Source organism: Cydia fagiglandana, chromosome 4, assembly GCF_963556715.1.
Source record: "Cydia fagiglandana chromosome 4, ilCydFagi1.1, whole genome shotgun sequence".
NCBI lineage: Eukaryota > Metazoa > Arthropoda > Insecta > Lepidoptera > Tortricidae > Cydia > Cydia fagiglandana.
The window spans coordinates 2,565,365-2,590,507 of record NC_085935.1 but is presented as its reverse complement, the minus strand read 5'-3'; the positions used below and the strand labels follow the sequence as shown (position 1 = coordinate 2,590,507).

Below are 25,143 nucleotides of genomic sequence, written 5' to 3'. Positions count from 1 at the left end.
ACAAAAAAAATGGTTTCTGTAAAGTCGGTTTACGGGCGTGATTATAACGTCATAAGAAAACATTACTATTACATTACGTAACGTTACCATGGAGATCTGTCCACAACGTGAGACTTTTTCGTGTATGCTACCGGTGTTCATCGATTTACAAGACGTTACTTATCACGCCAAAAAACATTTTTTTTTGATAATATACAACCTATAGACGGTCAAGCAAATCTTGTCAGTAGAAAAAGGCGCGAAATTCAAATTTTCTATGAAACGATCTCCCTTCGCGCCTACATTTTTCAAAATTGCCGCCTTTTTCTACTGACAAGATCTGCTTGACCAAGTATACTTTATAAATATGTCATAAGAATAAAGGTCATATAATTAAAAAAAAAACAGATTCCGTAGTTACTTTATTTGAATTAGGATTGTTCATTTTTTTTCAAATGTTCTATTTCGAAAACCATTTCGAGATATAAGGTTTTTAAACAGTTTCCGACATTTGCTGCGATATAATAATTGGGGATTGAAGATATTTCAACAAATATCCTTATGACCTTAGTTTGACCTTCTCCTGGGCTGAATGTAAAGTCATTGCATAATAAAAGTTATCGAACCATAGTAAATAAATCCGTCACTCACGTATTGTCAAAGTTATCATTGTCATCGATTGTCATAACAAAATTTTTCAGTTAAACCGCTGCGCTTGTTTGTTACTATTTGATTTATAATTAATACCTAAACAGTAGATTTCATTGCTTAATAATATATCAAAAACCTTGTTCCTATGCGTGGGAATTATTCACAAAAATAATAGTTCGAATCCACGAAGACCTACGACGTGAAAGATGGTGCCGTGAATTAAACTTGGAATACCTACCTACTTCACGTTTTACACACAGTATTGCTGTGAGAATCACGTTGATGTAAGTATAAAATTAATATTAATTTACTACAATTAAGTATTTAAAAGCTCACTTTATTGGTAGGGTGGTGGTATCTATTTATTTTCTGTGGTAATGTAGCCAGAGTATCTAAAGGCAAACCGTTAAACAGAGATGGTGCCTACTAGAAAGAAGGAATATACAAGAATACATAGCCATACTCAAAATTCAGCCTGAAACTGCTTTAAAAAGATATAATTTCTAATTTCCAGGTACATGTTGCAGTTCAAGCTGCTGATATCATGGTGGACAAGACTTAATAAAGAGTTGTGAATAATAAAACATGTTTTTGTTTACCTACTTTTTTATTAATTTGGGAAATATGTTATATATGTTTCCAAAAAAAATAGTAACTTTACATTAAATGTATGTTTATCATGTTCTGCACGAGCATCTGACAATGATGGCTTCTTGTTGACCATCCAGAAGAGAAGTGTATGGTTTGTTATTTACTCTGTTCCCAGGCATTATTTACGGTCGTAAAGTATTACGACGATTAATAATTAATATGACGTTCGTTTCAATACAAAATGCTCAACTTTGTTCTGGGCCCAAGTGCAGTTACATATCTCACAGCTGTATCTAAATAGGAATCACGATGACCTGAAATAATAGGATATAATTAGCAAAATTGGCATGTTCCTAATATAGTAGTATGTATGTAGTACAATATCCAAACAATGGTGACAAGCCGGTAGAAAGCACCCTCTGGGTGCTAAGCTACCTTTAGCAATGGACGCTTGTAACGATTTTATGAATCCAATCTTCTTACAAATCGAATCAGTTAAAATATATATGATGTAGGTAACTTACATTTGTATTTTTGCTCCCTTGATTTCAGCCAAGTTATGGTTGGAGTTGGATGCTATATGGATACATACTCCAATAAAACTAAGTTATATTATATAACTTAGGCAGATTTCTGGAATCAGCTTTCTCAAATTTATAGCTTAGGTATTTTGAAATTAATGATTCAAAATAAACGAGTTTTCCATTCCAGACGATTGTTATTTATAGAAACACGTGACACTGACATTGTCGACAGGTGACATTACAATTAATTGACAATGACAACTATTTTTTTAATGCTTGTTGTTGCTTGTGCATTATCCTAATCAGCCGACGACATGTAATTTACGAGAAGTCGTATCTCATATTTTCAATAAATTATAAATATTCAACCGAGCCACGAATTACTAAATCATTCAAATTGGTATCTTAAATTAACCTATATTTTCAGAAAATAAAATAAAAATGGGGGTCTAAAAAAAATGAACAATCCTAATTGCGGCGTTCTTTAAGAACGCTCCAAATTATTTTAAAGTCCCAGACTGAATTCTGTACCGTACGCAATCTAGGCGTGAAACAGTTTGTATGAAACGCCATACAAATGGGAATCCTATTGACGTGATCTGTATTGATGATTGACGTTTGACCCTCGATCGCAGTTCGCGGAATTAGGCAGGCTGCAAGCTTAACAAATTTAAAACTGAGCCTTGCCCAAATCCAATTTCTAACTCCAAGGACAAATGTCCACGATAAGTTTAGTGTCGGCATCATGTCCAGTGAAGACGATCAACATCGCTTACATATCTCATCATCATCATTAGGCCTTGTGCATCTTTACTGATGATTTAAGCAGGATATTGTCTTATATTATCTAGCGACAGCGTCGCTCGTGGCTATTAAACCGATCCTTGAACGGCACAATCACCCACATTTATGAAATTATGACAAATAAAAGTACATTGAAGGTCCGCACCGAGGCGACCCTCATCGTGCATGTGTTTTATTTCCCGTTTTCGAGCCAAGTCTGAACCAACCTATCATGGGTTTCGCGACCTCTTAGAAGGTAGTTCCTTTTGTTTTTTTTTAATTATCTACACTGAAAACTAATACGTTCTTACTTACTTACATAATTATAATGTAACCGGATTGTATATTAAGTTGTTTAGAAATTATCATAATAACTATTGTTCCTTATGGTTATTTAAATGAGTTGACTTTCAAATTGCCTCTTCACAATTGTCAACAAAGATGTAGCCGGTTGGCAACGGTGGCAATACTTGTTTGACTCATGAGTTGTGACATGTAAATGTAAGTTAATACTTGTGTATTTAAATAAGCTTGTCACCCCAAAACGATTCACTCATGTTTCGTTGCACTTTATTTTGCGTGACCGAAGAGCTGGCGGCTACTTCGCACAACGTATCAGCATTGCGATACAGCGAGGAAATGCCGCCAGCATCCTTGGTACATTCTTTTAGTAATACCACTTGTTTGTAAATAAATGATTTTAATAAAATTAAAGTGAAACTAAAATTAATAATATGTACTTACTTACGTTTTACCCATAAATATTGTTTTCAAGCCGCCTAACGTTTGCCTTTTTGTAAGTTCCGAGAGATGGTCGCCGACGTCCGATGAGGACATGGCACAATAAGAAGAAGAACGTTTGCCAATACCTCAAGGCAGTCAGAACCATTACTTACCTTCAGTAATTTGCTGACCTTCAATTTGGCCAAAACATTTAGAAGAGTCCCTTGACTTCACATATGAAAAATGATAATCTTTTGTTTCACTCTCATACACATCTGTCATCTGATTCCAAAATGACAGACTGATCTAAGTGTGTTATTTATTACACCACCCGACTTTTTTAGTGATTATACACAACACAGTCGCAGTCGGCTGGCAGTAGACGGTCGGGGAGGCCTCGTACTACATAGATTCGATCAGTTGAGGAGGCTGGCTCAACAGGTCTCGGCTGGAAAGAGCTGGAAGTAGCCGCTCAAGATCGCGACAAATGGAGGATTCTTCTGCGAGCGCTATGTCCCTAATGAGGGATAACAGGAAGGCATTATCATCACCATACACATCACATGTATGACTATTTACGTGGGCAAAAACATGGCCTGTTTGGAAACTTTGGAAACGAGTGAATTGCAAAAAAAAAGTACATAGTTAAGCACCTGTAATTAGTCTAAAGTTAATTGATTCCATTGTGTTAACACAGTTAAGCCATTTCTATTTAAGTTACATGCATGAAAGTCTGTTAGCGTACGCTATAGACTTATATGTGTACGAATTAAGTAGAATATAATACAATTTACATAGTTAATTTTCGTACCTAAAACAAATGAATCAATTAACCTTTTGGCCGCCGGACCTAGTCCGCAAAGACGCTCACTCACACGCCAGAGCAAATTTTAAGTAAACAACTAATAAAAAGTTTAGGGATTGCAAATAGTGATATCGATATTTACAATATTTAATAAAAATCTTTTTAATTTAGCTTTGTTCTTATCCTGTTTTAATTTCATTCCAAATTGCCAAAATTAAACATATGTTTTACACCCGAAAATGTTTAAAATATAGGGATTTAACATAAAAAACAACCACTAAACAATGTCGATTCAAGACGTGATATCGCCGCACTAGGCTGTACGAGAAGTCTTTTATACAAGACAACGGCGCCCATGGACTGCCCGCAGTGCAGACCGACAAGGACTGTTTCCGCGCGGATCAATTAATAATAGTCTCTAGGTCAACGGCGTAAGCGCTTGTCGGTACGTAAACTTTATTGGCGTAACGTTAAAGCTGCGCATCATGTGTCGATAAAGTCAATATACCGGAACTGTTTTAGTGAAAATTACACGTGGGTTGAATTTTTTATGAGTGAAGATATTATTCCGGAATTAGAATCGATCATTATAATTTCAGTTTGGTTTACATTAATCTATAGGTAAACTCTTATCAAAAAAACGTTCAACGACTTGTTATAAAAAAATTACACATTAACTTCAATGTTATAACAATAAAAGTAAAGTCTGATAAACAGGTATGATCCTGTACCACACTTGTGCGAAGCGGTCGCTGCGGTGTATCCCTTCCCACTAAGCTATAAAATAACATCAATTATTTTTTTTATTTATCTCTTCTGCAATTAAATAGTCCACAATCTACAATGGCAAATTTACTTGTCTGACTCTACTTTATAGAGCTAAAGAAGCTACCTGAACTTTAAATATAGTTATGCCTATCTGACTCTCGTTCTACGTATTCTAGTAAGTAGTTACCTACTATTCGTTGAAAAAAATTGGCGATTAACAAGTGTTCAAATACTTAGATAAAAACATATTTCTGACTTTATATTTACTTTAAAAATTCCCATATCGAGTTAACATTCCCATCCCTAGCTGTCTTTTATACAAGACAACGGCGACGAGGAACATGAAAAATTTTGAAAATTGGAGCAATTTTTTTAAATGCCTTATTATAAAAGAAGGGATTTATATAGCGGCTTAAAAAGCAAATAAATGAAAAAACAAAGACTTTAAATATGAACACGAGTGTAAATGAAATTGCAATTGTTATTATTTTCACATCGTTCTATCGTTGTCTTCTATACCGGACAACGGCGGTCAAAGGGGGTAAGACTAATCACAGCTTCTTAACTGCGCTTAGTTACGTACAACTTTTTTGCAATTCACTCAAACCTAAGTGTCTAATTAATTATCAATTTCTCAATCATGCTTGAAGGTTCAAGGGTTACTTGTAATGTAAAGAAGGTATACTTTTGACATTATACGCGTAGTTATACATGACTTGACATTGCGTAGCCATATTAAATAGTAAAATATAGGCAATAATTAACTGAAATAACTTAGGAATACTTAGGAGTTTCACGAAACTATGACAATAGGAATACATACGTAGATAGTATAAAATTTGCTAAGTGAAGTCTGGTGCAACCACTGCAACCAAGGTGCAACATAGGTGCAACATATTTATTGGGCATTCATTTATTGATTTTGCAGTAACGCTTTCTGTTCTCTCGAACAGCAAATAATAGTACATTACTACAGAGGCCGGGACGAAAGGGGTTGCCGGCCGAAGACATATAGACGGCCGAGCGAAGCGAGGCCGGATAGGTCTGAGCGCGGGCAACCCCATTTCCCGCCGAGGTATGTATAGTGCTTTTCTCAAACATGCAATGAAATAAATAAAATAAAAAATCCACGAAACCCAAGTTTGATTTATAGAAAAAACTAAAAGTAAACTACACCCAAAATATAACCAACACGTACCTTTATCATTATCACGCGTATGTTTTACACGAGTCGTGTATTTTTACTACCCGTATATTTTCCTGTATCTTTGATTTTTTCGCCTTGTATCCGTCTGACTGTCGTTTTCGTCACATAAGTTTACATAGTCTTTCATGTTGATATCATGTTTCACATACATCGTTGCTTTATGCATGGAGTAAATAAGTATAATTTCCATAGTGTTGACGAATTTGTAGTTACATTCATTTAAAATATGCCACAAAACTGTTTCTAATAAACTGTAAGCCATTTTTCTTAGTTTCTCAAATAATAAAATTGCCATAAGCAACCATATACATACTTCGTCTTTGACTTGGTGGCAGAGGCAGCAAGTTATTTAAAATCAATTCTGCTTACGCTGCCAATTCCAACACCTACGATTACAATTAATATTAATTTCATTATTTCGTCGGAACTCATATTAAAGTCAAAAAATCAACAACGCACCATAAATCCAATAAAACAGAATGAATATTTTTCAACTTTACCTGTTTACCTCCATAACAATTTAAAAAATATAACTACGCGTGTTTGAGTAGACCTTTTTAGCGCTAACGTTTAGATGAAATATTTTAAATGTTTTTATTTGTGTAGTTAAATTTATAATTTAAAATTATATAATGTATTATTTATTAAGTTCATGTTGATTTTATACAAATAAAACTGCAAATTATAGCAAACATTGTTTTTTGTTTTTTTTTTTATAGGCGTAGTGACAGAGTGTAATTACGAACCATAGAGCAAATACTGCCTCTAGTTTTTTTAATGGATGAATGCCACGATGCTGTGTCACAAATATCTGTGAAATGAAAATTAAAAAAGAGGACTTTGCCGGCCTAGGCCTGCAAGATGTGTATGAAATTCCATTAACGACCTTTTGTCCTAGCCGCACCTGAAACGTCATACTTCGCAGCCTATTATAAGGAACATAACATCAATATTTCATTGCATGTTTGAGAAAATTATTATTAAATGTATTAAAAATATTAAAAGGCACTTTTTTGTTTCTTTGTAGTCGTATCCGACATCCAATATCGAAACGGACAATGTGGACAATACCTACCTATTAAGACCTTGATTTATGTGATGATTTCATGAAAATCAAACAAAGTCTAGCCGGAGAGCTAGACCCGGAAAATGGTAAGCCAAAAAACTCAGACTTATATAATGGCATTTCCACACTTCATCTCGTCAAATTCGATGCAGAGTTCGCTTAGACAAACACTTAACACCTACTTCCCATGTTTTACACTTGACTGTCAAAATCACACGGCTCACTGTGTACACTGTCGCGTACACTGTTCACTTTATTATGTTATGTGACAATTAGCGTTAATTGTTCAAAATGAGCGCGCCGCCATTATTGATGTTGGGCGGTAAAATGCCACCCGATTATTTTAGCAGTAAAACAAATAAAATTGTAATATGTCTGGGTTTTAATTTACATATTGTAAACATTATAAATATAAAAAAAAATACTTACTCACTTCACCCAAAAAGTATCTTGGCCTCTGACACAAGAGAAAATAAATAGGTAAATATTCCTAAAAAATCACTTTAAAAAGACACGAGCGGCAGCACATAAAATAAAACTCAAAACTAATGTTTTATTTAAATAAATGTACTTACGTTACAGTTGCAATTATTCAGAAAAAATAAGACTAACTTTGGTAGGTAAATTAAGACGAAACGATTTTGCTATAGAAATGAATACGTATATGATATTTTTCTGGTAGTTTTATACAGTATAAAAGTCCTTATAAAACTTAAATATAGACATTTATTTATCAGTGTTCGTTGTATTGTTGCTGCTTTAACAAAAATAGAAAAAAATAGGCTTTCTACCAAAAACACATACGGGTAAGTACTGTAAGTAGCCAAATAACAAACAGAATTTGCCTAAGCTAAAGAAAGACATGAAAATTATGAAAAGCTTTCAATAGTTTTGGATATAGTTTCAAGTGTATGTCTCTTTTTAATAAAGTCTATGCGGAAATAAAGAGTCGAGAAATGTAATAAAACCCATACATTCTACGACTCTTCTCTTTCCGCACAGACTCTACCTTAGTAGTGTTGTAGTCGTAGTCCAACCTAACCCATCCTATACTGTACTTATTCCGTACAACAAATAAGTACCCATAGCGCCATCTTAGCGTTGCTGGCGTAGATGGTGCTTGTGAAAAAGCCTACAATGGGTTGGATAATAGTTGATACCATCGGCATTGTTGCCCGCTTCTTGCAGGAAGTTACGTGCCGGGTTTTTGCTGGCTCGGGGCTGTGGGGAAAGGTATGGAAGTCCAAAACCACCCTGGAGTACAGAATAGATACAGACACACTGACATGTACGCATGTGACGTCCCCGCGCCTCAATCCGCGCGACCGCTGTATCCTGAGTGCCTACCGCGAACCACTTTCGACGTGTTGCCTCCCTGTCACACTTACATACGAATTTACAAGTGCGACAGAGAGGCAACACGTCGAACGTGGTTCGCGGTAGGTCCTCTGGCCTGCGCGCCAGTAATAAATGAGCTTCTATCGTACGCACTTGTTTCATTGCTAAGTACATACCTATCACACACTCTGCCCCATTCGAATTTTAAGATAGGTACTAAGATACGTCAATTAAAAGATCTAGAAACGATGTGGATTAGATGTGTCAGTGTTAAAAGTGACGTTTTTGTTTGAAGAAACATCACATCGTTCATCAATATCGTTTCTAGATCTATTAATTGACGTATTTTAAAGTTCGAATCGGGCCATGGTATAATAATATACTCCGCCTGGTACTCTCTTCCCGTCTTTTCTAGGTGACCTGACTGACACAAGCCGACGTCATCATGCGACAGCGCTATATGATAATATGCGATAGCGCTATGTATATACAGCGGCCATGTTATTGTGACGTAGGCTTGTGTCACTCTGGGAAGAGCAGAGAAGACCATGTTTTATTAGACTATGAATCGGGCCGACAGATACAATAAAATATAAAATATACAAAATAGGCACAGGATAGACGTACCAAACTTTGATTAAACTATATGAAGGGTGTAGGTTAACCTGTCCTCTCCTACAGGCTCAAATCTGGGACAAAAAGGAGGGCCATATGTACATTATTAAAGCAACTTTCATTTAAGTCAATGCTCGTGGGACAGGACAGGTTAATAGAGTTCTGGAATAGTAAAAGTCAATGATCACTTTGGAAGAACTTTAATCAATACATCGTATTATGCCTCGAAAATCAAACACACTTAAACACATATGATTATAACGCACGTAATATTAACAACCACAGACTAATCTACCTCCCCGATCAAACACTAGAACTATCTTAAAGTCAATTCACAGTTTTGGCTTGGCCTAATCTACTGGTATGCATATGTACATTCTAGACCTTTTCTATAAGTAACAAATTCTAACCTAGACTTCTATAGAGTTCTACTGATATCGAAGTTTCTTACATTATAAGTAGGGTATTTGTCTTACCACATACATATCTAAATTAACAAAGAATTAATCACTTATTCTTTTGGTTACGGATTTAAATCGCTATTATTATACCAAAACAAGCGCGAAAATAATTACCAATTACGTAATATAAAATATTATTAATATTTAACTTAGTTTCAAAAAAATAGTTACGTATTTTAAGCAACAAAATGACTTTAAACAATTTTATTATTATAATACACTATATTTTCAGCAATATTGGTGCAAGTGATAAGTATTCTCCCAAAACTTATTTATCTAAGAAATATGAATAACATCTAGAAATAGATAGAAAGCCTGGGGTAGATTTAAAAGACTAGCTAGCTTTTACATTAAATTCTTGGTCTTGCAAGGTGTAAAAATTGAAAAATGGAATGTGAAGTATATCTACTGATTAAATAAACAAATCATTACCTTTCACTTTAGTGCGTGTGTAAAATAAAAGAAGGTTAACTAAGATAAAACTTGTTTTTGCCAATTAGGAAATAATAATAATCGTATAGCTGACTATCCGTAGCCCGTAGTTAGGTGTTTCTAATTTTCCGGGAGGGCAATATACCTAAGTAATACACGGTGTAACATGAGTAAACCGAATAATTTTAACAACGTGTTCCTGATCATATATAGAGACAAAAATGTCCTATAAACTTTTTTGAAAATCGCCTAGTTTCAGAGATATTATTAATTAAAAGAAAAAACAAGTTTTTATTGTTACATAGCGTAAAAGGCCTTTTTATTGGTGATGTTGCTGCTATGGGACGTAGTCTAAATATCCTTATTGATAGATGTCAAAAAGTGACAAGTAACACTTTGCAAAAAGTAGGTTCTACGAAAATGTAAAAATCAATTTTAAGTGACAAGTTTACCAATAACATTTATTTTTTATGTACAAATACGTTTAAAAAATTGAAAAAACAAAACAAAAAAAAATTTTTCTTTTTGGTGAAATTAGGTCAATTTCACCAAAAAGAAAAATTTTTTTTAATGAAAAAGTTTACCAATAACATTTATTTTTTATGTACAAATACGTTTAAAAAATTGAAAAAACAAAACAAAAAAAAATTTTTCTTTTTGGTGAAATTGACCTAAACTCATATAAAATTTTTTACTTCTTTTGACCTCAGAAATGCGTAGTTAAAATTATTCGGTTTCCTCATGTTACACCGTGTATAAAATTCTTACGAAACGAAATAATATTTTGAATGAATCAAATTCTCATAATAATTGAAGTTATGAAACTTATGAATAGTCAGCACTGTAGTGAAAAGTATGACTTGATGTAATAAGTGTAAAATATGAGGCGTCGCGTACAAACTACGATAAGGTGCGTCCAGATGGGTCGAATGCGCCACGCATGTGTCGCTCGCGCGCTGCACGCGTGTTGGCAGCGAATGTGTGGCGCATTAGTGGCGCGCGTGTAACACGCGAGCGACTCGCGAACGCATTTAGGGAATCTGGACGCACCTATAAATAACGGCCCAAGATTTGGTCCAGCTTAGGTCCGTAATAAGTCTTAATATTTGAACTCTAGCACAATACAATCACAAATAACTAAATGATATTCACAACAAATTACGATCAAACCTTTGAAAGTAAAATTCTTGATAAATTATAGTAACTTTAGTACTCTGCTATCGCAAATCAATATTATCTGCATTTTAAATACATATCTAACATCTTATTAATGATGAGAAGTTACAAAAAAGTTGCTTTCTCTCTTTGAGAAGTTGACATTAATCAGATACATTGTCTATATTGTTTGACTCAGTAAGTATATTAAGTATTTTATATAGATGAGTCAAACGATATAGATTAAACAAGAATTATTAGTAAAATACATAATGTTTAATGTGACGACACATTTTGTGTAATATGATATAATATTTCAAATTGATAGATGTAATAATATTTAAGTAAGACATTTAGTAAAATGATGAAGATCGACGCGGTTAAATTTAGTATCTATTTTTTTTATACCAGAGCCACAAAATGGTTCTGTAATTGAGGCAGCTAAACCGCCCCGTACAATATAACAATACAATAAATACATTCTAATACAAGTCGAGGCCATTTCTTTAAAAAAAAAGCGCCACTTCACAAGTTAAGCGGATTTTAAAATAAATATAGAAGCTCAATGATTTTATAATCATTATTATATCTATAACATATTTTAACATTTATCACATCGTCTACAAGTTCTCTAACAACTCGATTTTACAAAATCAGATTATCATAACATTTAACATAACTTATAACTTATCTTAATGTATAAGTTGTATAACTACACGTTTATTTACTGTTATAAGTAAAATCGTGTGAAAGTAAAAACTCTATAGAGGAAGCATCAACTTGGCACAAAAACTAAAGGACTACCCTAGCGTCACTTAAGTGGTAAAACAATAAAATTTAAAAACTGCCTTTCCTGTGAAACTAGGTTTCATATCCTCGTTATTAAGGCCTCTGCACACACGGTGCGTGTGTGTACACGTGCATGTGCACAGGCGTGTTCATGATACATAGGGCTTACCGCGAACCACGTTCGAAATGTTGCCTCTCTGTCGCACTTGTAAATTTGTACATAAATGTGACAGGAGAGCAACACGTCCAACGTGGTTCCGGTAGGCCCAAAGATCCTCGAGAGAGACGGCCCACCGCTTGCGTAACGTTTGCGTGCGCAGCCCCAACATGTTACCGCACGAGCACGTCTAAGCACACGCAGCCGGTGTGCTCTGCCCTTAACTAAGAGAATTAACCGGATTGTTTAAGATAGTCTAACTAGACTGAGTTACAGAAATTCTAACGCATTTATTCATATTAATAATATAATATGAATCGTATTTTGTCCGTAGTCAAGAGGCCTTAACTGGTTAGTTACAATTACTCACAGCAACTAGGTAAATGTTTATTTAGCCTAATAATACATGTATCCAATCCAATTCAGAATAAATTAATATAATATAACATAACAAATCATTACAACGGAATGGTTTTTAACAATAAATTGGATATTGCATATCCTCCTAAGGCCCGGCCATACAATCATTTGTTTGTTGGATTTTTCATAAAACCCAAAATTTGCCACTGAAATTTGAACCTATAGTACAGGGAATAGAGTTGATTTTTATGTTTGAAAATTTAGCGATACAAAAGAAATGCAACTCTGTTCCAATTGAATATGGTTTAAATTTCATCGAACTGAAGAAATACTATAAGTAGGACCGTGGGCCTTAGGAGCATATAAAATAAATAATAAATAAATAAAATAAATATTAAATTGGATACTAAGCAGACTAATCTAATACTGTGACTTCAGAGGACCTACCCCTCTACAACAGATAACGAAATTTCGATTTCCGTTTTTCGCAGTAGGCCCTCTGAATCGTAATCAGAAAATGTGTAATACCTGGCAACACTGCGCCAAATGTACGCCATTTTGTAACAATGTTGCCAGTTGACTTGTCAAATTGTGACCAGCTCTATATTGTACTGCAAAAGCAGCTAAGTTGAAAGTATTTGTACCAGATGGCGATTAAATGATCTATCGTCGTAAGGACCCGATCCTGATATGGAAATTGGGACGTATACCGGCTTGTACTATATTTCAGTCGAGATTTTACACCTATAATTCGTTGCAACATAACATCTTCGAACCACTCTAAAGTTAAATAAAAATGTAAGCAATTCTATTATGAAATAAATTATTTTTTTGACTAACTAGAATTATTGATATACTCCCGTCATAGTATTTTTGGTACAAAAGAAACAACTTTTTAAAGAATGTGGTGGCATACAAGTGTTTACTTATTAATAAGCAGACACTCTTTCTTTGGATTCATGCGATAGATTAGATTAGAGAAAATATTAAATACCTTAATGTATGCTGTATTCAGTTAATTTTTATTCGATCATCGATCGCGTGTCATATTGCCAAACTAAATAACTAAATGAATGAGTATTTGATCAATTTGGCACAAATATTATAATTTAAATTAAATCCATTAGTTTAATTACCCGATCACTAGAACGAATCAATCTATCAAATTGAACTGTGTTAATTAGATTCCATCTCGTAGAATGTTTCGTATGTTTGTATTTACTTTACCAGCTGCAAGTGTACAAATCCAGATAGCTATTTTATTCGACGAATTTATCTACGTAGTTATGTCATTTTTTCATCCATATTTTGGTTGATTTACTATGATTTTTGTTCCAAATATTATAAGCTAAGACCCTTTTCAAGTCATCTGAGTCAGTGACTTCCTCATTTGGCAGCAGTGATCTACTCTACGTTTTTTAGTGTTCCGTACAAAACTTTGTTTACGGAACACTTATGGGATCACTTCGGTTTTGCAAATCAGTTAAATACGTTTTTTAATTTAACAATTTACTGTTATTTATACTTGTCATGAATATATTTAATATTTATATGTTTAAAACAGTATAGTGCAGCGGTTCTCAAACTTTTTTGGTGACGGAATCCTTTTGGAAAGCGAAATATTTGACGGAGCCCCAAATGAAATATTTTCGTTCATCACAGTCGACCAGATGTACCTATACAAGAGCTGGTTTTTTTCTTATTATTACAAGTATTTTCGCGGAACCCCAACAGAGGCTTTGCGGAACCCTAGGGTTCTGCGGAACACACTTTGAGAATGGCTGGTATAGTGGAAACATACAGTCACGCTCAATAAAATGCTAATCGGTAACATTACAAATCTGTATAAGATATGAAGCAAATAAGAATATCTTACCTCACATAATCATTTGCTTCATTCCAACATCTTTAGGTCAAAGTAACATATGATAATCAAATATACAATTAAAGAAACTACGTTTCATTCAATTATACACCTTAAGTTTTACAAATAAGGTCATAATTCGTTTATAAATTAACATTTATGGTGTACTTAAATTACGGCATTGGTTACATAATTAGGATGATCCATGTGTTTTGTGAATGGCGGCGCTTGTTACGCATGCGCGAGTATTTGCATGTCAGAGGTTACGTCTTGAGAGATGACCGTCATCTGCGCAATTGAAAGTTGGTAATTTGGGTTGAGTGCCCAATATGTAAAAGAACTTTGATCTCGGACTGTCTAGAACACAAAATGACTAGTGTAATATTTTGCCTATATCTCTTTTAGTCTACATCGCAAACGGTCTAGAACACAAAATGACCAAATATAGGTAGGTTAGGTTCGTTAGTTATCTTTTAATGGCCGAAGGCCAAACCGCACAGAAATAGGAGCCCCGCGGCAGCGGCAGCCGACATCGCTAACGTAAAGATAAACCGACGAAATGTAGGTAAATAAAGGTCTAAATAATTGTAGTCATTTTGTGTTCTAGACCGTTTGCGATGTAGACTAAGACGGATATAGGCAAAATATTACACTAGTTATTTTGTGTTCTAGACAGTCCGAGACCAACCCGTAAAAGAACTACTTAGTCAGATAATTAAATACTAAAAGTAAAGTTATGATTAAATTAATTAATTGAATTACTAAAGCCCGGTTTTCCTAGCCTAGGTTTTGATAGCGGTGCCGTCATATAGCGGCAGTCTCCATACAAAATAATACGGTTAAATATGAATGTCGTAGTATTTTGTATGGAGACGGCCGCTGTGTTGCAGCACCGCTATCCCAGGAAACCAGAGCTTTAGAATTTGATAGAACAAAGTATGGGATTGTCACTGTAAACGTTAATTCTTTTTTCATAGAAATTTGACATTAATGATGACATTAATTACCACACTGACATTGCAAATGGTTTTCAGTTAGCTTTGCCCGACTCTAGATATATAAGCTGGCAAATAACTAGCATACCAATAACAGCCATCCTACTTTATATCATTAAGCCCGCTTGCAATATCCCAAATTAAACTCAGTTATCAAAGTATTAAAACTGAATCATATTTCAGGTCAAACGCAGTGGATTTCAACACGTAAGCTCTGCACAGATGAGTCAATAATAAAGACTATCCTTCTATATAGAAATCCTCCTAATCTTAGCGATTTCCCGGTCGTATTCTAAAGGAGATCAAGTAAACCGGGCAGTCCAAGTTTTAACGCAATTCTAACCATTTGTGGGCACGCCAAAAGTTACACTATTAAACCCCAACTGCACATTTAAGAGACTGATTAACGTCAAACAGCAGGGAAATATGAAAACTATGAAGTTTCCCATACAAATAAATTTAGCGAACGCTTTAACGGTGACAGACAGTTCATTGGTGCAACCGACCCTAAGTAAGTAAGGAAGTAAGTAAGTAAGTATTTTGCAAGAACGCAATCTTGATTAAGGTCATAAGTGGAAAAAACGTCTTTCGACGCTTTTAATGGCTCCTCTACACGATGGGCCAACGCCGGCCACTCCTAGGGACGCAGCTATGCGGTAAAATGAGATAACAATATCACTTGTTCCCTCTAACGCATAAATGCGTCCCTTGGTGTGGCCGGCGTTGGCCCATCGTGTAGAGGAGTCATAATACTTGCATTTACATACACATAAGTACTCCACTTACAGAAGGTCGGTAGAACAGAAGGAATGAAGCTCTTCCTATCTGACTATCTGAATGACGTACGTATAAAAATACGAAAGTTCTTGCCCTATGATGCAAGTCCTCCCTGCAATAAACGTATGCCGGTCTTCACTCCGTTGACCTTAGTATCATTCGTTATTATATATTGGTCTCTGGTTGTGGGAAGTGTCGCAATGTTGCTATATTTGCATCTGAGTGCAGTTCAATCTCAATTAGCTATTGCAATACTTTAAAATATATTCGCCTTTGCCAGTAACATTTAGGTACACTCTAGCAACCCGATTTTGTCTGTAGAAAAAGTCGCGTAATTTAAAAAATCATAACATACGAGAGCGACCCTTCGCGCCTACATTTTTAATATTTTCCGCCTTTTTCTATTGACTAAACTAGCTTGCCAGAACATAATAAACGTATATTATTGTTTGAAAATAGCGCTCATATACAGAATTTCCCGCAGACAGATTTGCCCGAATTTACCTTACAGCGTCTACGCTAATTTCCGAATCAGATCAACTCAGTACCTACACTCAAGTACTATATTTAAAATATTGAGTGTACTAATAACATTCATACATTGATTATATTTTAAACTATGAGTATGTTGTTCCTAAAAATTAAGTTTTGGAGATCATTTTTCATTCACAATTTAGGTACAGACCGAATTACGTATTCTACGATATAGTTTGTTCTCTTTAAAATGGGCACCGCGCTAGTCGCCACCACTTGAGCGTCTTCAAGCTTCGCGTATATCAAACCAATCTCCTCCTAAAGTTTAGGAACAATCCCATCTAATTCTCAAGACTAACTATAGATTGACCACCTGGGTGAGACCTTGGTCGAGCTGCGTGTGGCTCTGGCTGACGACGAGCTCGGCGTGCGGTCACGCGCGGCCCAGCATGGCCGCCACGTCGCCCGCCGACTGGCTGTGCAGCAGCGCGCGCGCGGGCCGCGGCGGCGCGAGCCGGGGCAGCGCGAGCGCGCCCGAGGCCGTCGAGCCCAGCGTGCAGCCCGTCACGAACTCGTGCCGAGAGGCTTCGTTCGGGGTGATGCGGCGCTTTGGGTCCCATCTGAAACAATGGTCAAATATGTTAGTCGGGAAACCACTGTTGTGTAAAAGAAGCGGTCCTGGTCTTCCTGGAGCGCAGCGGTATTTAATCTTCAGATGTGGGACATGTTGGTTTGTTGACACTAGTTTAAGGAGGCCTTCCAGCGGCATTAAAATTATACAATTTTATGGTTTTGACATTGTTATGACATGCAGTAGATTTAGGGGAACCTACAATCCTAATACATTTATGTTTACATTTAGCCTACAATCTCTTCTGTCATAACATATTAATTATAACAGAATTACTCATGCGATTGATCTAAGCACATTTAGGTGTACTTCAATTAGAAGTATGTTAAGTAGTTTATAATAACTTTGCGAAAAGCAATAATCTAAACATTGATCAACACACTCCTTGTTTGAAACAATCGTGGGTAGTTAAAAGCATACTCCACGTGTCACTGTTTCAAACAATAAAGCATAGAGGCACTCCACAAGACACTATTAAAGTATTGATGGACAGCTAAACTGTTTAAAGTATAAACAACTGTCACACTGAAGGCCTTATTGCAATTCTCCTCCCCTATTGAGGCTAACCTTGGCCCGATATCGCAAGTTTGAGAACCAAAGCGGTTAATGCTTAAGATTAGTGCCTATTGACACATACCTCAACAATGTGTTTCATACAAAAAGCCATCTTTTCAGCCCATCGCTCGATTACTATTGCAAAAACAGAGCGTTCTCTTGAGAGTATATTATTAATAGTTGATTGATTGGGTCTTTGTCTCTCGCTCCATCTTTATCTTGAATAAGATAAGTCCTTTATTTGCATACCAGGCCGCGTAGCCAAGATGCCAATCGCTTACGCTCCGTAGCGATCGAAACGCAACTGTCACTGTCACACTAATATGGAAGAGTGATAGAGAGACATCATGCTTTTCGCTGTCGAAGCGATAGCGATTGTAACCTTGGCTAGGCCGGCAGTATTATGATTAAAAAACGTTGTTTCGTTATCTTATTATTGATTATATTTTTATTCACAGAGTCGCTTTCTAGATCCGATTAAATGAAGGCCAAAGATAGCCTAGATCTTAGGAGCTGCAAATGCATATTCACTGAAAATCAATGGAAACGTCTGTATACAATTGTTAAGTGTTATGTATTAGTAATACGACCTAATAACCGATAAATACATACTATTGACGGAATTACAGGATGATACTAGAGATCATGCTTATGTTCATAATAGTTTTTAGTTAGATAACTAATTATAAGATAACTAATACCTACAGGCGTGACATTTGTATATTACTATATAAGTAGACTACATTTCTCATTGTTAATAATAATTTAGGCATCTATATTGCTAATTTTAACAATTAATTTTATTTATATTTATATAATTTGGATTGTGTTTACAGGTATATGCACATTAATATACTAGACAAATACTAGTACTTACTTATATGATAAAAAATGACATGTAACAATTGTTATCAATAAATTTTTCATTTCATTTCATTTCGGTTATAAATCTTATTTATTTATACTAATCCGTTATATATATATCCCTTTAAAATGGATTACCAATATATCGAGTGTGTACTCTGTTTCCTCGATTGTCTGCGCTTATGCAGTCCAAATTGCACTAGTGTACTCGTAGCTTGCAACGATTGCAACAGAAGCAAATATAAAGGAATCCACTCAATAATACGAACTTCGCCGCAATTCGGAGAAGGGTTATCGCGATGTCGCAACTTTTACATAAATGCAGACGTTTTCGCTCGTAGAACTTTAATTTTATAGAATAGTAGGTAATTTTAGGAAACGGAGTTTGTTCCATAAAAATGAAGTGCTCCACAACTCTGATCCATATACTTCGACATACCTAAAGCTACCGGAAAACCCGATGTTTAATTAAGACACAATTTAATCTCTGAGTCATTCCAGATACTCAAATTATGTACAAGGCATTATTTATGGTAATTAGAAGCGCGACAAGACAAGCAAGTCAAAGAAGTTGGAGTATGAATAGGTACTACCATAAGTAGGTAAGGTAAGATGGGGTAAGGGATACCCCATACTGTTTCTCTTGCTTCGAGTCTAATAAACTACGTATCACCGTTAATTAAGAAATATTTACAATATAGAAACCACAAGCCGTTTGAAATTAATGTAATAAGTAATTTAATTGGAGATCAGACAGAGCAAAGATATAAGAATGCAGTAACAGAGGCTAGACAGGTGAAAATAATAGAAAAATATTTGAGTTTACTTAACCAATTTACACCGAGACAAACAATACCTGTGTGCTGTGTATACACGAGTAGCTAATAAACATTTCCACATATCAAACACAGTTGAAACGTGTTTCGTCCATGTTTCGTCGAATTTCAGAGCCGGCGCGAATCGAAAAGTGAATTAGAGGTTAACTAGATACGATATAGTAAAGATATGTGACGTACCACGGATAAACGTAGGTACCTTATCCTTATGGCGGTTGGCCCTTACGATTATTAACGTCGCTCCAATATTATTGCGGCGCTATGCGACGTAAGCGCCAGCCGCCATAAAGGTACCTTTTACCGTGGAACGTCACATATCTTTACTATTTCATATCTAGTGCATATCTTATTCATTTCCCGAATCGAACCGAGAGTATCAAATAGTTTCTTTATTTTATTAAAGGTACAGATGTACCTTGTCCGTTAGGAGCCGTTAAAAACTTTTAATTTGACCCCTTAATTTACAAAAAATATTTTCTTGGTGACAAATCCTTTGACGAGGTGTGTGTTAAAATTTTTTTATATTCTATGGAAATAATCATAAAGCGGCGGCGTATTTTAAATGTATTGTGGACATTATTGTATTTGCAATAAGAAAATGAATTGTATAAAAAACTGACAATTACCAAATAGCAATGTAATTTATCTGTACTTACTGACCATATATTTCCCAATCTGTTGGGCAGGTGTGTTTTATCTAAAACAGTTTTTGCTCTACATCCTGTCACGGTAAACATACATGTATGTGGTGTATGACAGAGCGTGTGTCGAATGTCTCGAAGATTTATGTGCACGTGGTGACAGGTGGGTTTTATTTTATAGACTTAATATCCACATTTAACGCTAGACAAGTTTGAGATACTAATTCGCCTAACTAAATCGCCTATAACAAAAACAGCTGCAAGAGAGTGCCATTGGTATTAAGTCCGCCTTTTTTGCGTTATTTAACGTTTTTTTAGTTATTAATGATTCATAAAATGCATAAATACAACGAAACAAATATATCTTATGTAAATGATGTATACACATATATGTTATGTATGATCTTCTTACTCAAAAATATATCCCATAAGTTCTTAATTCACTGACATAAGAGTCATGGGACATATTTTTGAGATGATTTGTACACCCACATTTGTACAGTTGACTGTACAAAAAGGTTTGATTGGGATACTTGTACCATACCCACTAAATCCAACTCTAAATGTTTCTATGTCTGCCCACATCCGAAACCACCACCGGGCATTCACCAAATGTAGCCCAAGGCGACCACTGTCACTTTGGAGACCCTTCGCGACTATCTATTCCTTAATCTACCAATTACTTACCAACGTGTGGCTTTACTATGCTTAGTGAAAGACTTACATACCGTTTTATTTAAAAAAAACCGGGCAAGTGCGAGTCGGACTCGCGCACGAAGGGTTCCGTACCATAATGCAAAAAAAAGGAAACAAAAAACGGTTACCCATCCAAGTACTGACCACGCCCGACGTTGCTTAACTTTGGTCAAAAATCACGTTTGTTGTATGGGAGCCCCATTTAAATCTTTATTTTATTCTGTTTTTAGTATTTGTTGTTATAGCGTCAACAGAAATACATCATCTGTGAAAATTTCAACTGTCTAGCTATCACGGTTCGTGAGATACCGCCTGGTGACAGACGGACGGACAGACGGACGGACGGACGGACGGACGGACAGCGAAGTCTTAGTAATAGGGTCCCGTTTTACCCTTTGGGGACGGAACCTTAAAAATAAACCTTAGAAATAGAAAATATTTATTTGCGGTAAAAACATACATTAGGTACAACATCAAGTTAAATAAAGAAACGTACACCAAATAGGATGCCGCTCAGCATAAGCAGTGTCTGTAAGACACAGCGCTGGTTTTCAGGGCACCCAACATCAGAAACTTTAAACTTGTAAACAGAAACAGATTGAAACTACTTATTATAATGCCTCGGTTCACGTCAAAACGGTTAAACATACGTGTGCAATTAAATGTAAATAATATGTGCATTAATAAGAGGGTGTTAGCGCGCGCTTGTGATCTAATGGCCGAATTAGTTATGAATGGCGAGTAATGAATGTAATGATACACGCGGCTGATTGTATGTTTAGCGGTTTGAATAATGTTCGTTGAGTAACGTTGCCTATATGGGTATGTTGTACCTGCTCGTATACAGAATAAGATAAGGCCATGTGAGGAAAGAGAAACAGTAGATCATCAGTACATCACTCAACACACGGTCACACACACACACACACACAGTATCAGTGTCAGTCACATCAGTACACTGTCGTAGAAGATAAACTAATTGATGCATTTTGGTATGGTTTTATAGTGGCCTAAGAATCAAATTGGTTGATTGTACCTATACACACTTATGGCGCGTAGTCTAATCAGCTATTTTTGATACTGACTGCACAAAACAAACGGTAATTTTTGAAAGAAAATCTCTATTGACGCACATAACCGCTTTACATGCTACATAAATGATAATATGTAATTAACTAATTAAGTAAATTAGCATAATTTGATTTCCATGATTGGTTACCCAACTAAGCCCTTTTTACCGGCCTCATCGTAATTACGTAAATCATTACGTGAAATAAACAGATAAATGTATGTTTAATGAAATCACACTGAGATCTCAGTCCAAAGCTTCATCGACCGATTTTGAGGCCGATTTGGTATTAAAAACATGATATGGTTTACAATGGGGTTGGCCGGTGGAAGTTTTTAGCAGATGGCGCCATCATAGCTTGCCCTGTCAATCCCTAGAATTGTGTCAAGATATTGTTTTTTTAATACCCTGGATACCAGCCCTTTAAACCAAATCACATAGAAAAAGGGGCAAGTTATGATGGCGCCATCTATGCAAACCTTTGAGAGTTGCCAACCCCATTTACATGTTATTATGATACCGTGACCCATGGGCTCTTTTCTCGAACGATATTAGACTACTTAATATTATTAGTCCATGAAAATACAAAATTATTATACCGAATATTCTCCTCACGTGTAGGTTTACCAGATACCTACAAATTTAGAACTTCCTGACAAAATTCCTGATTTCCGATTAAATTTCCTGACATTCATATTTTTCTAGGTCTAGGGCTCGGTCTAGCCGTTAGCAATGAGCCCCCGCACCCCGATTGAGCCGATAGCCGCGTTTTATTAATTTGAGTTTTATTAAATTTATTATTTGTATTAATTTAACTAAAAAGGTACTTTATAAAAAACGCTATCAATTCATAAAATTCCTGACATTGTCGTGTTCCGTCCCCATTCCTGACAAAAGGCCAATTCCTGTCATCTGGTAACCCTACTCACGTGTGAAAGTCAACACCGACATTGGCAAATTCACCTTGTGCAAAATTGCAGGGAAGCCAGGAAAAAAAGAGGTCCCCTGTTTTCACGAGTCGTATCAAAATGAAATCAAAACCTTATCAAATTGTTGAACCAGAATCAGCCTTAGTAAGTACCTACGTGATGTTGACCCAACACTTGAGTTCATTGGAAAGGTTGAGATGAGACGCCCTGATTCACACAATTGTGGAGGCAGCTTTATGGTGATATAAAATTTAAATGAAACGGAAAGATTGTTTAAATGTGCCGACAGCAAGATATCGCAACTTAAACTTACGTAGTGTAGGTGCGTACACATGACATGATCCACATAGTTGCTAATGTGGAGGTATTTTATTTAGGTACCGTAAAAGTATAAAACTTTGTCCTTATTTAAACATAACTTTGCGTCACAGTTCAGTAAAAGCGTAATAGTTATACTTACAGATAGAAAGTGTATTTGTAAAATCAGAAAGTGTATTTGTAAAATAAATGTTTATTAGAAAAGGCAAAATTGAAATACAATTTTGTGCGGTATTTAAATGCATTTAAAGATTTAAATAATTAACGTGTCTTTTCTTCATACCTGGGTACATTTGTTAAATTGTATCTTGAGAGAAATATGAGTAGACACTGACGGCTCGATTCGGAAAATGAATTAAATATCTATTAGACATCAAGAAGTTACGATATGGATAAATTAAAGATATTCGTAAGGTAGATATGTCGAATTTGACGTTTCCGCGATTCTGGACGCTCTCTTGAACGATTTCCCCAAGTTATGACTTAGATATCCAAGTCGCATCTAGTCGATATCTATTGTAGATCCTAAAAATCTCTAGTTCATCTCTAATCTTGCAATTATCTCGTTTCCCGAATACGCCTGATAGTCTTGGTGTTTAATTTTGAGTATTCAAAATTTTTCTATACCAGTGTTTTCTGTAACAACTTAAAGGTTTTGTAACAATTTAAAAGTCAGGCTAGATACCATCTCTATGAAATGCTATCACTATCTGACATTATAAAACTAGACCGTTTTAAACACTATAATACCAGCGCAATATCTTTTGCAAAATCGTTGAAGGCCATTAAATATCAAAATGAAAGAGCAGTGTGACATTAAAAAATATGAAAACTATAAATTATTCATATTAAAAAAAGTTATTATTTATGTATATGGAAATAAACAGACGAAGCGGCGTCCTCTTAGCATACATTACTTAATTCATTATATAATATAAGTTTTAATTGTAAAGAAAGTTCATTTTACACATACAGAACACTTAAATTGTAATTCGCAAATTACGTTTATTCATGCCAACATCATATGCGAATTCCTCTACAGCGCACTAAAATTGATAAAGTCGTATGTGACAATGAAGCTCATATGTTAATATGACCTTTTTGTAGCAATGATCTGCAGATACGTTTCTCAGTGAGGCGTACTTATGTCATATCGTCCCGGCTTGACCTTTCGAGCGTGAGAGAAAGTTGTACAGTCGGTGCTAAGAACAGTAGGCTAGCATGACCGGTTATCAGTCTCCTTTAACGTTCCCTTTCAAAGAGTATAACTACGTAAAAAAACCGGGCAAGTGCGAGTCGGACTCGCGCACGAAGGGTTCCGTACCATAATGCAAATAAAGGCAAAAAAGCGGTCACCCATCCAAGTACTGACCCCGCCCGGCGTTGCTTAGCTTCGGTCAAAAATCGCGTTTGTTGTATGGGAGCCCCACTTAAATCTTTATTTTATTCTGTTTTTAGTATTTGTTGTTATAGTTATAGCGGCAACAGAAATACATCATCTGTAAAAATTTCAACTGTCTATCTATCACGGTTCGTGAGATACAGCCTGATGACAGACGGACGGACGGACGGACGGACAGCAGAGTCTTAGTAACAGGGTCCCGTTTTACCCTTTGGGTACGGAACCCTAAAAAGTAAGTGACGGGTGATTGGTCGATGACCCACTAGTAAACGCCCTTATGGCTTCTACAAACGTCACAGATTTATCTCATGATTTACGATACTTTTCATCGATCAAATTCGTTGCTCCTACTTATAATTGGCAATTATCTAAAATCGCAAGGTTTGCAGAAGCCTTTAGAAAATATGTGTTATGAACACAATTTTTAGCAGGTGCACTCAAGAGGAAAGAAAACAGGTAACTTTCAGTAGAATTCTACATAATAAGTGACCCGTTTTCTTTGGCTTGAGTGTATTTTAGTCTTACAAATGTGTGTAAGGTCATTTTAGCTCTATTAGTTGAGTAAATGCGGATTTAAGATCCGTCACTCTCTATCACTCTGCTAACCCTTAAGGCCCACTTGCACCATCTCACTATCCCGGGGTTGAGCGGTTAAACCGTTAACCTAATGTCAAATTGTATGGCTAAC

The 25,143-nt window shown here is 35.6% G+C and overlaps 1 protein-coding gene across 1 annotated transcript in view; it reads right to left on the bottom strand.

The window, feature by feature from the left end:
* Positions 1-16,832: 16,832 nt before the first annotated feature.
* Positions 16,833-25,143, bottom strand: part of LOC134664110 (dual specificity tyrosine-phosphorylation-regulated kinase 2) — an 80,007-nt gene continuing 71,696 nt past the window's right edge. Inside the window, exon 10 of the mRNA XM_063520698.1 lies at positions 16,833-17,134. Within this exon, the coding sequence (XP_063376768.1) occupies positions 16,948-17,134 (187 nt within the window). The 3' untranslated portion in view covers positions 16,833-16,947. The remainder of the gene's footprint in view (positions 17,135-25,143) is intronic.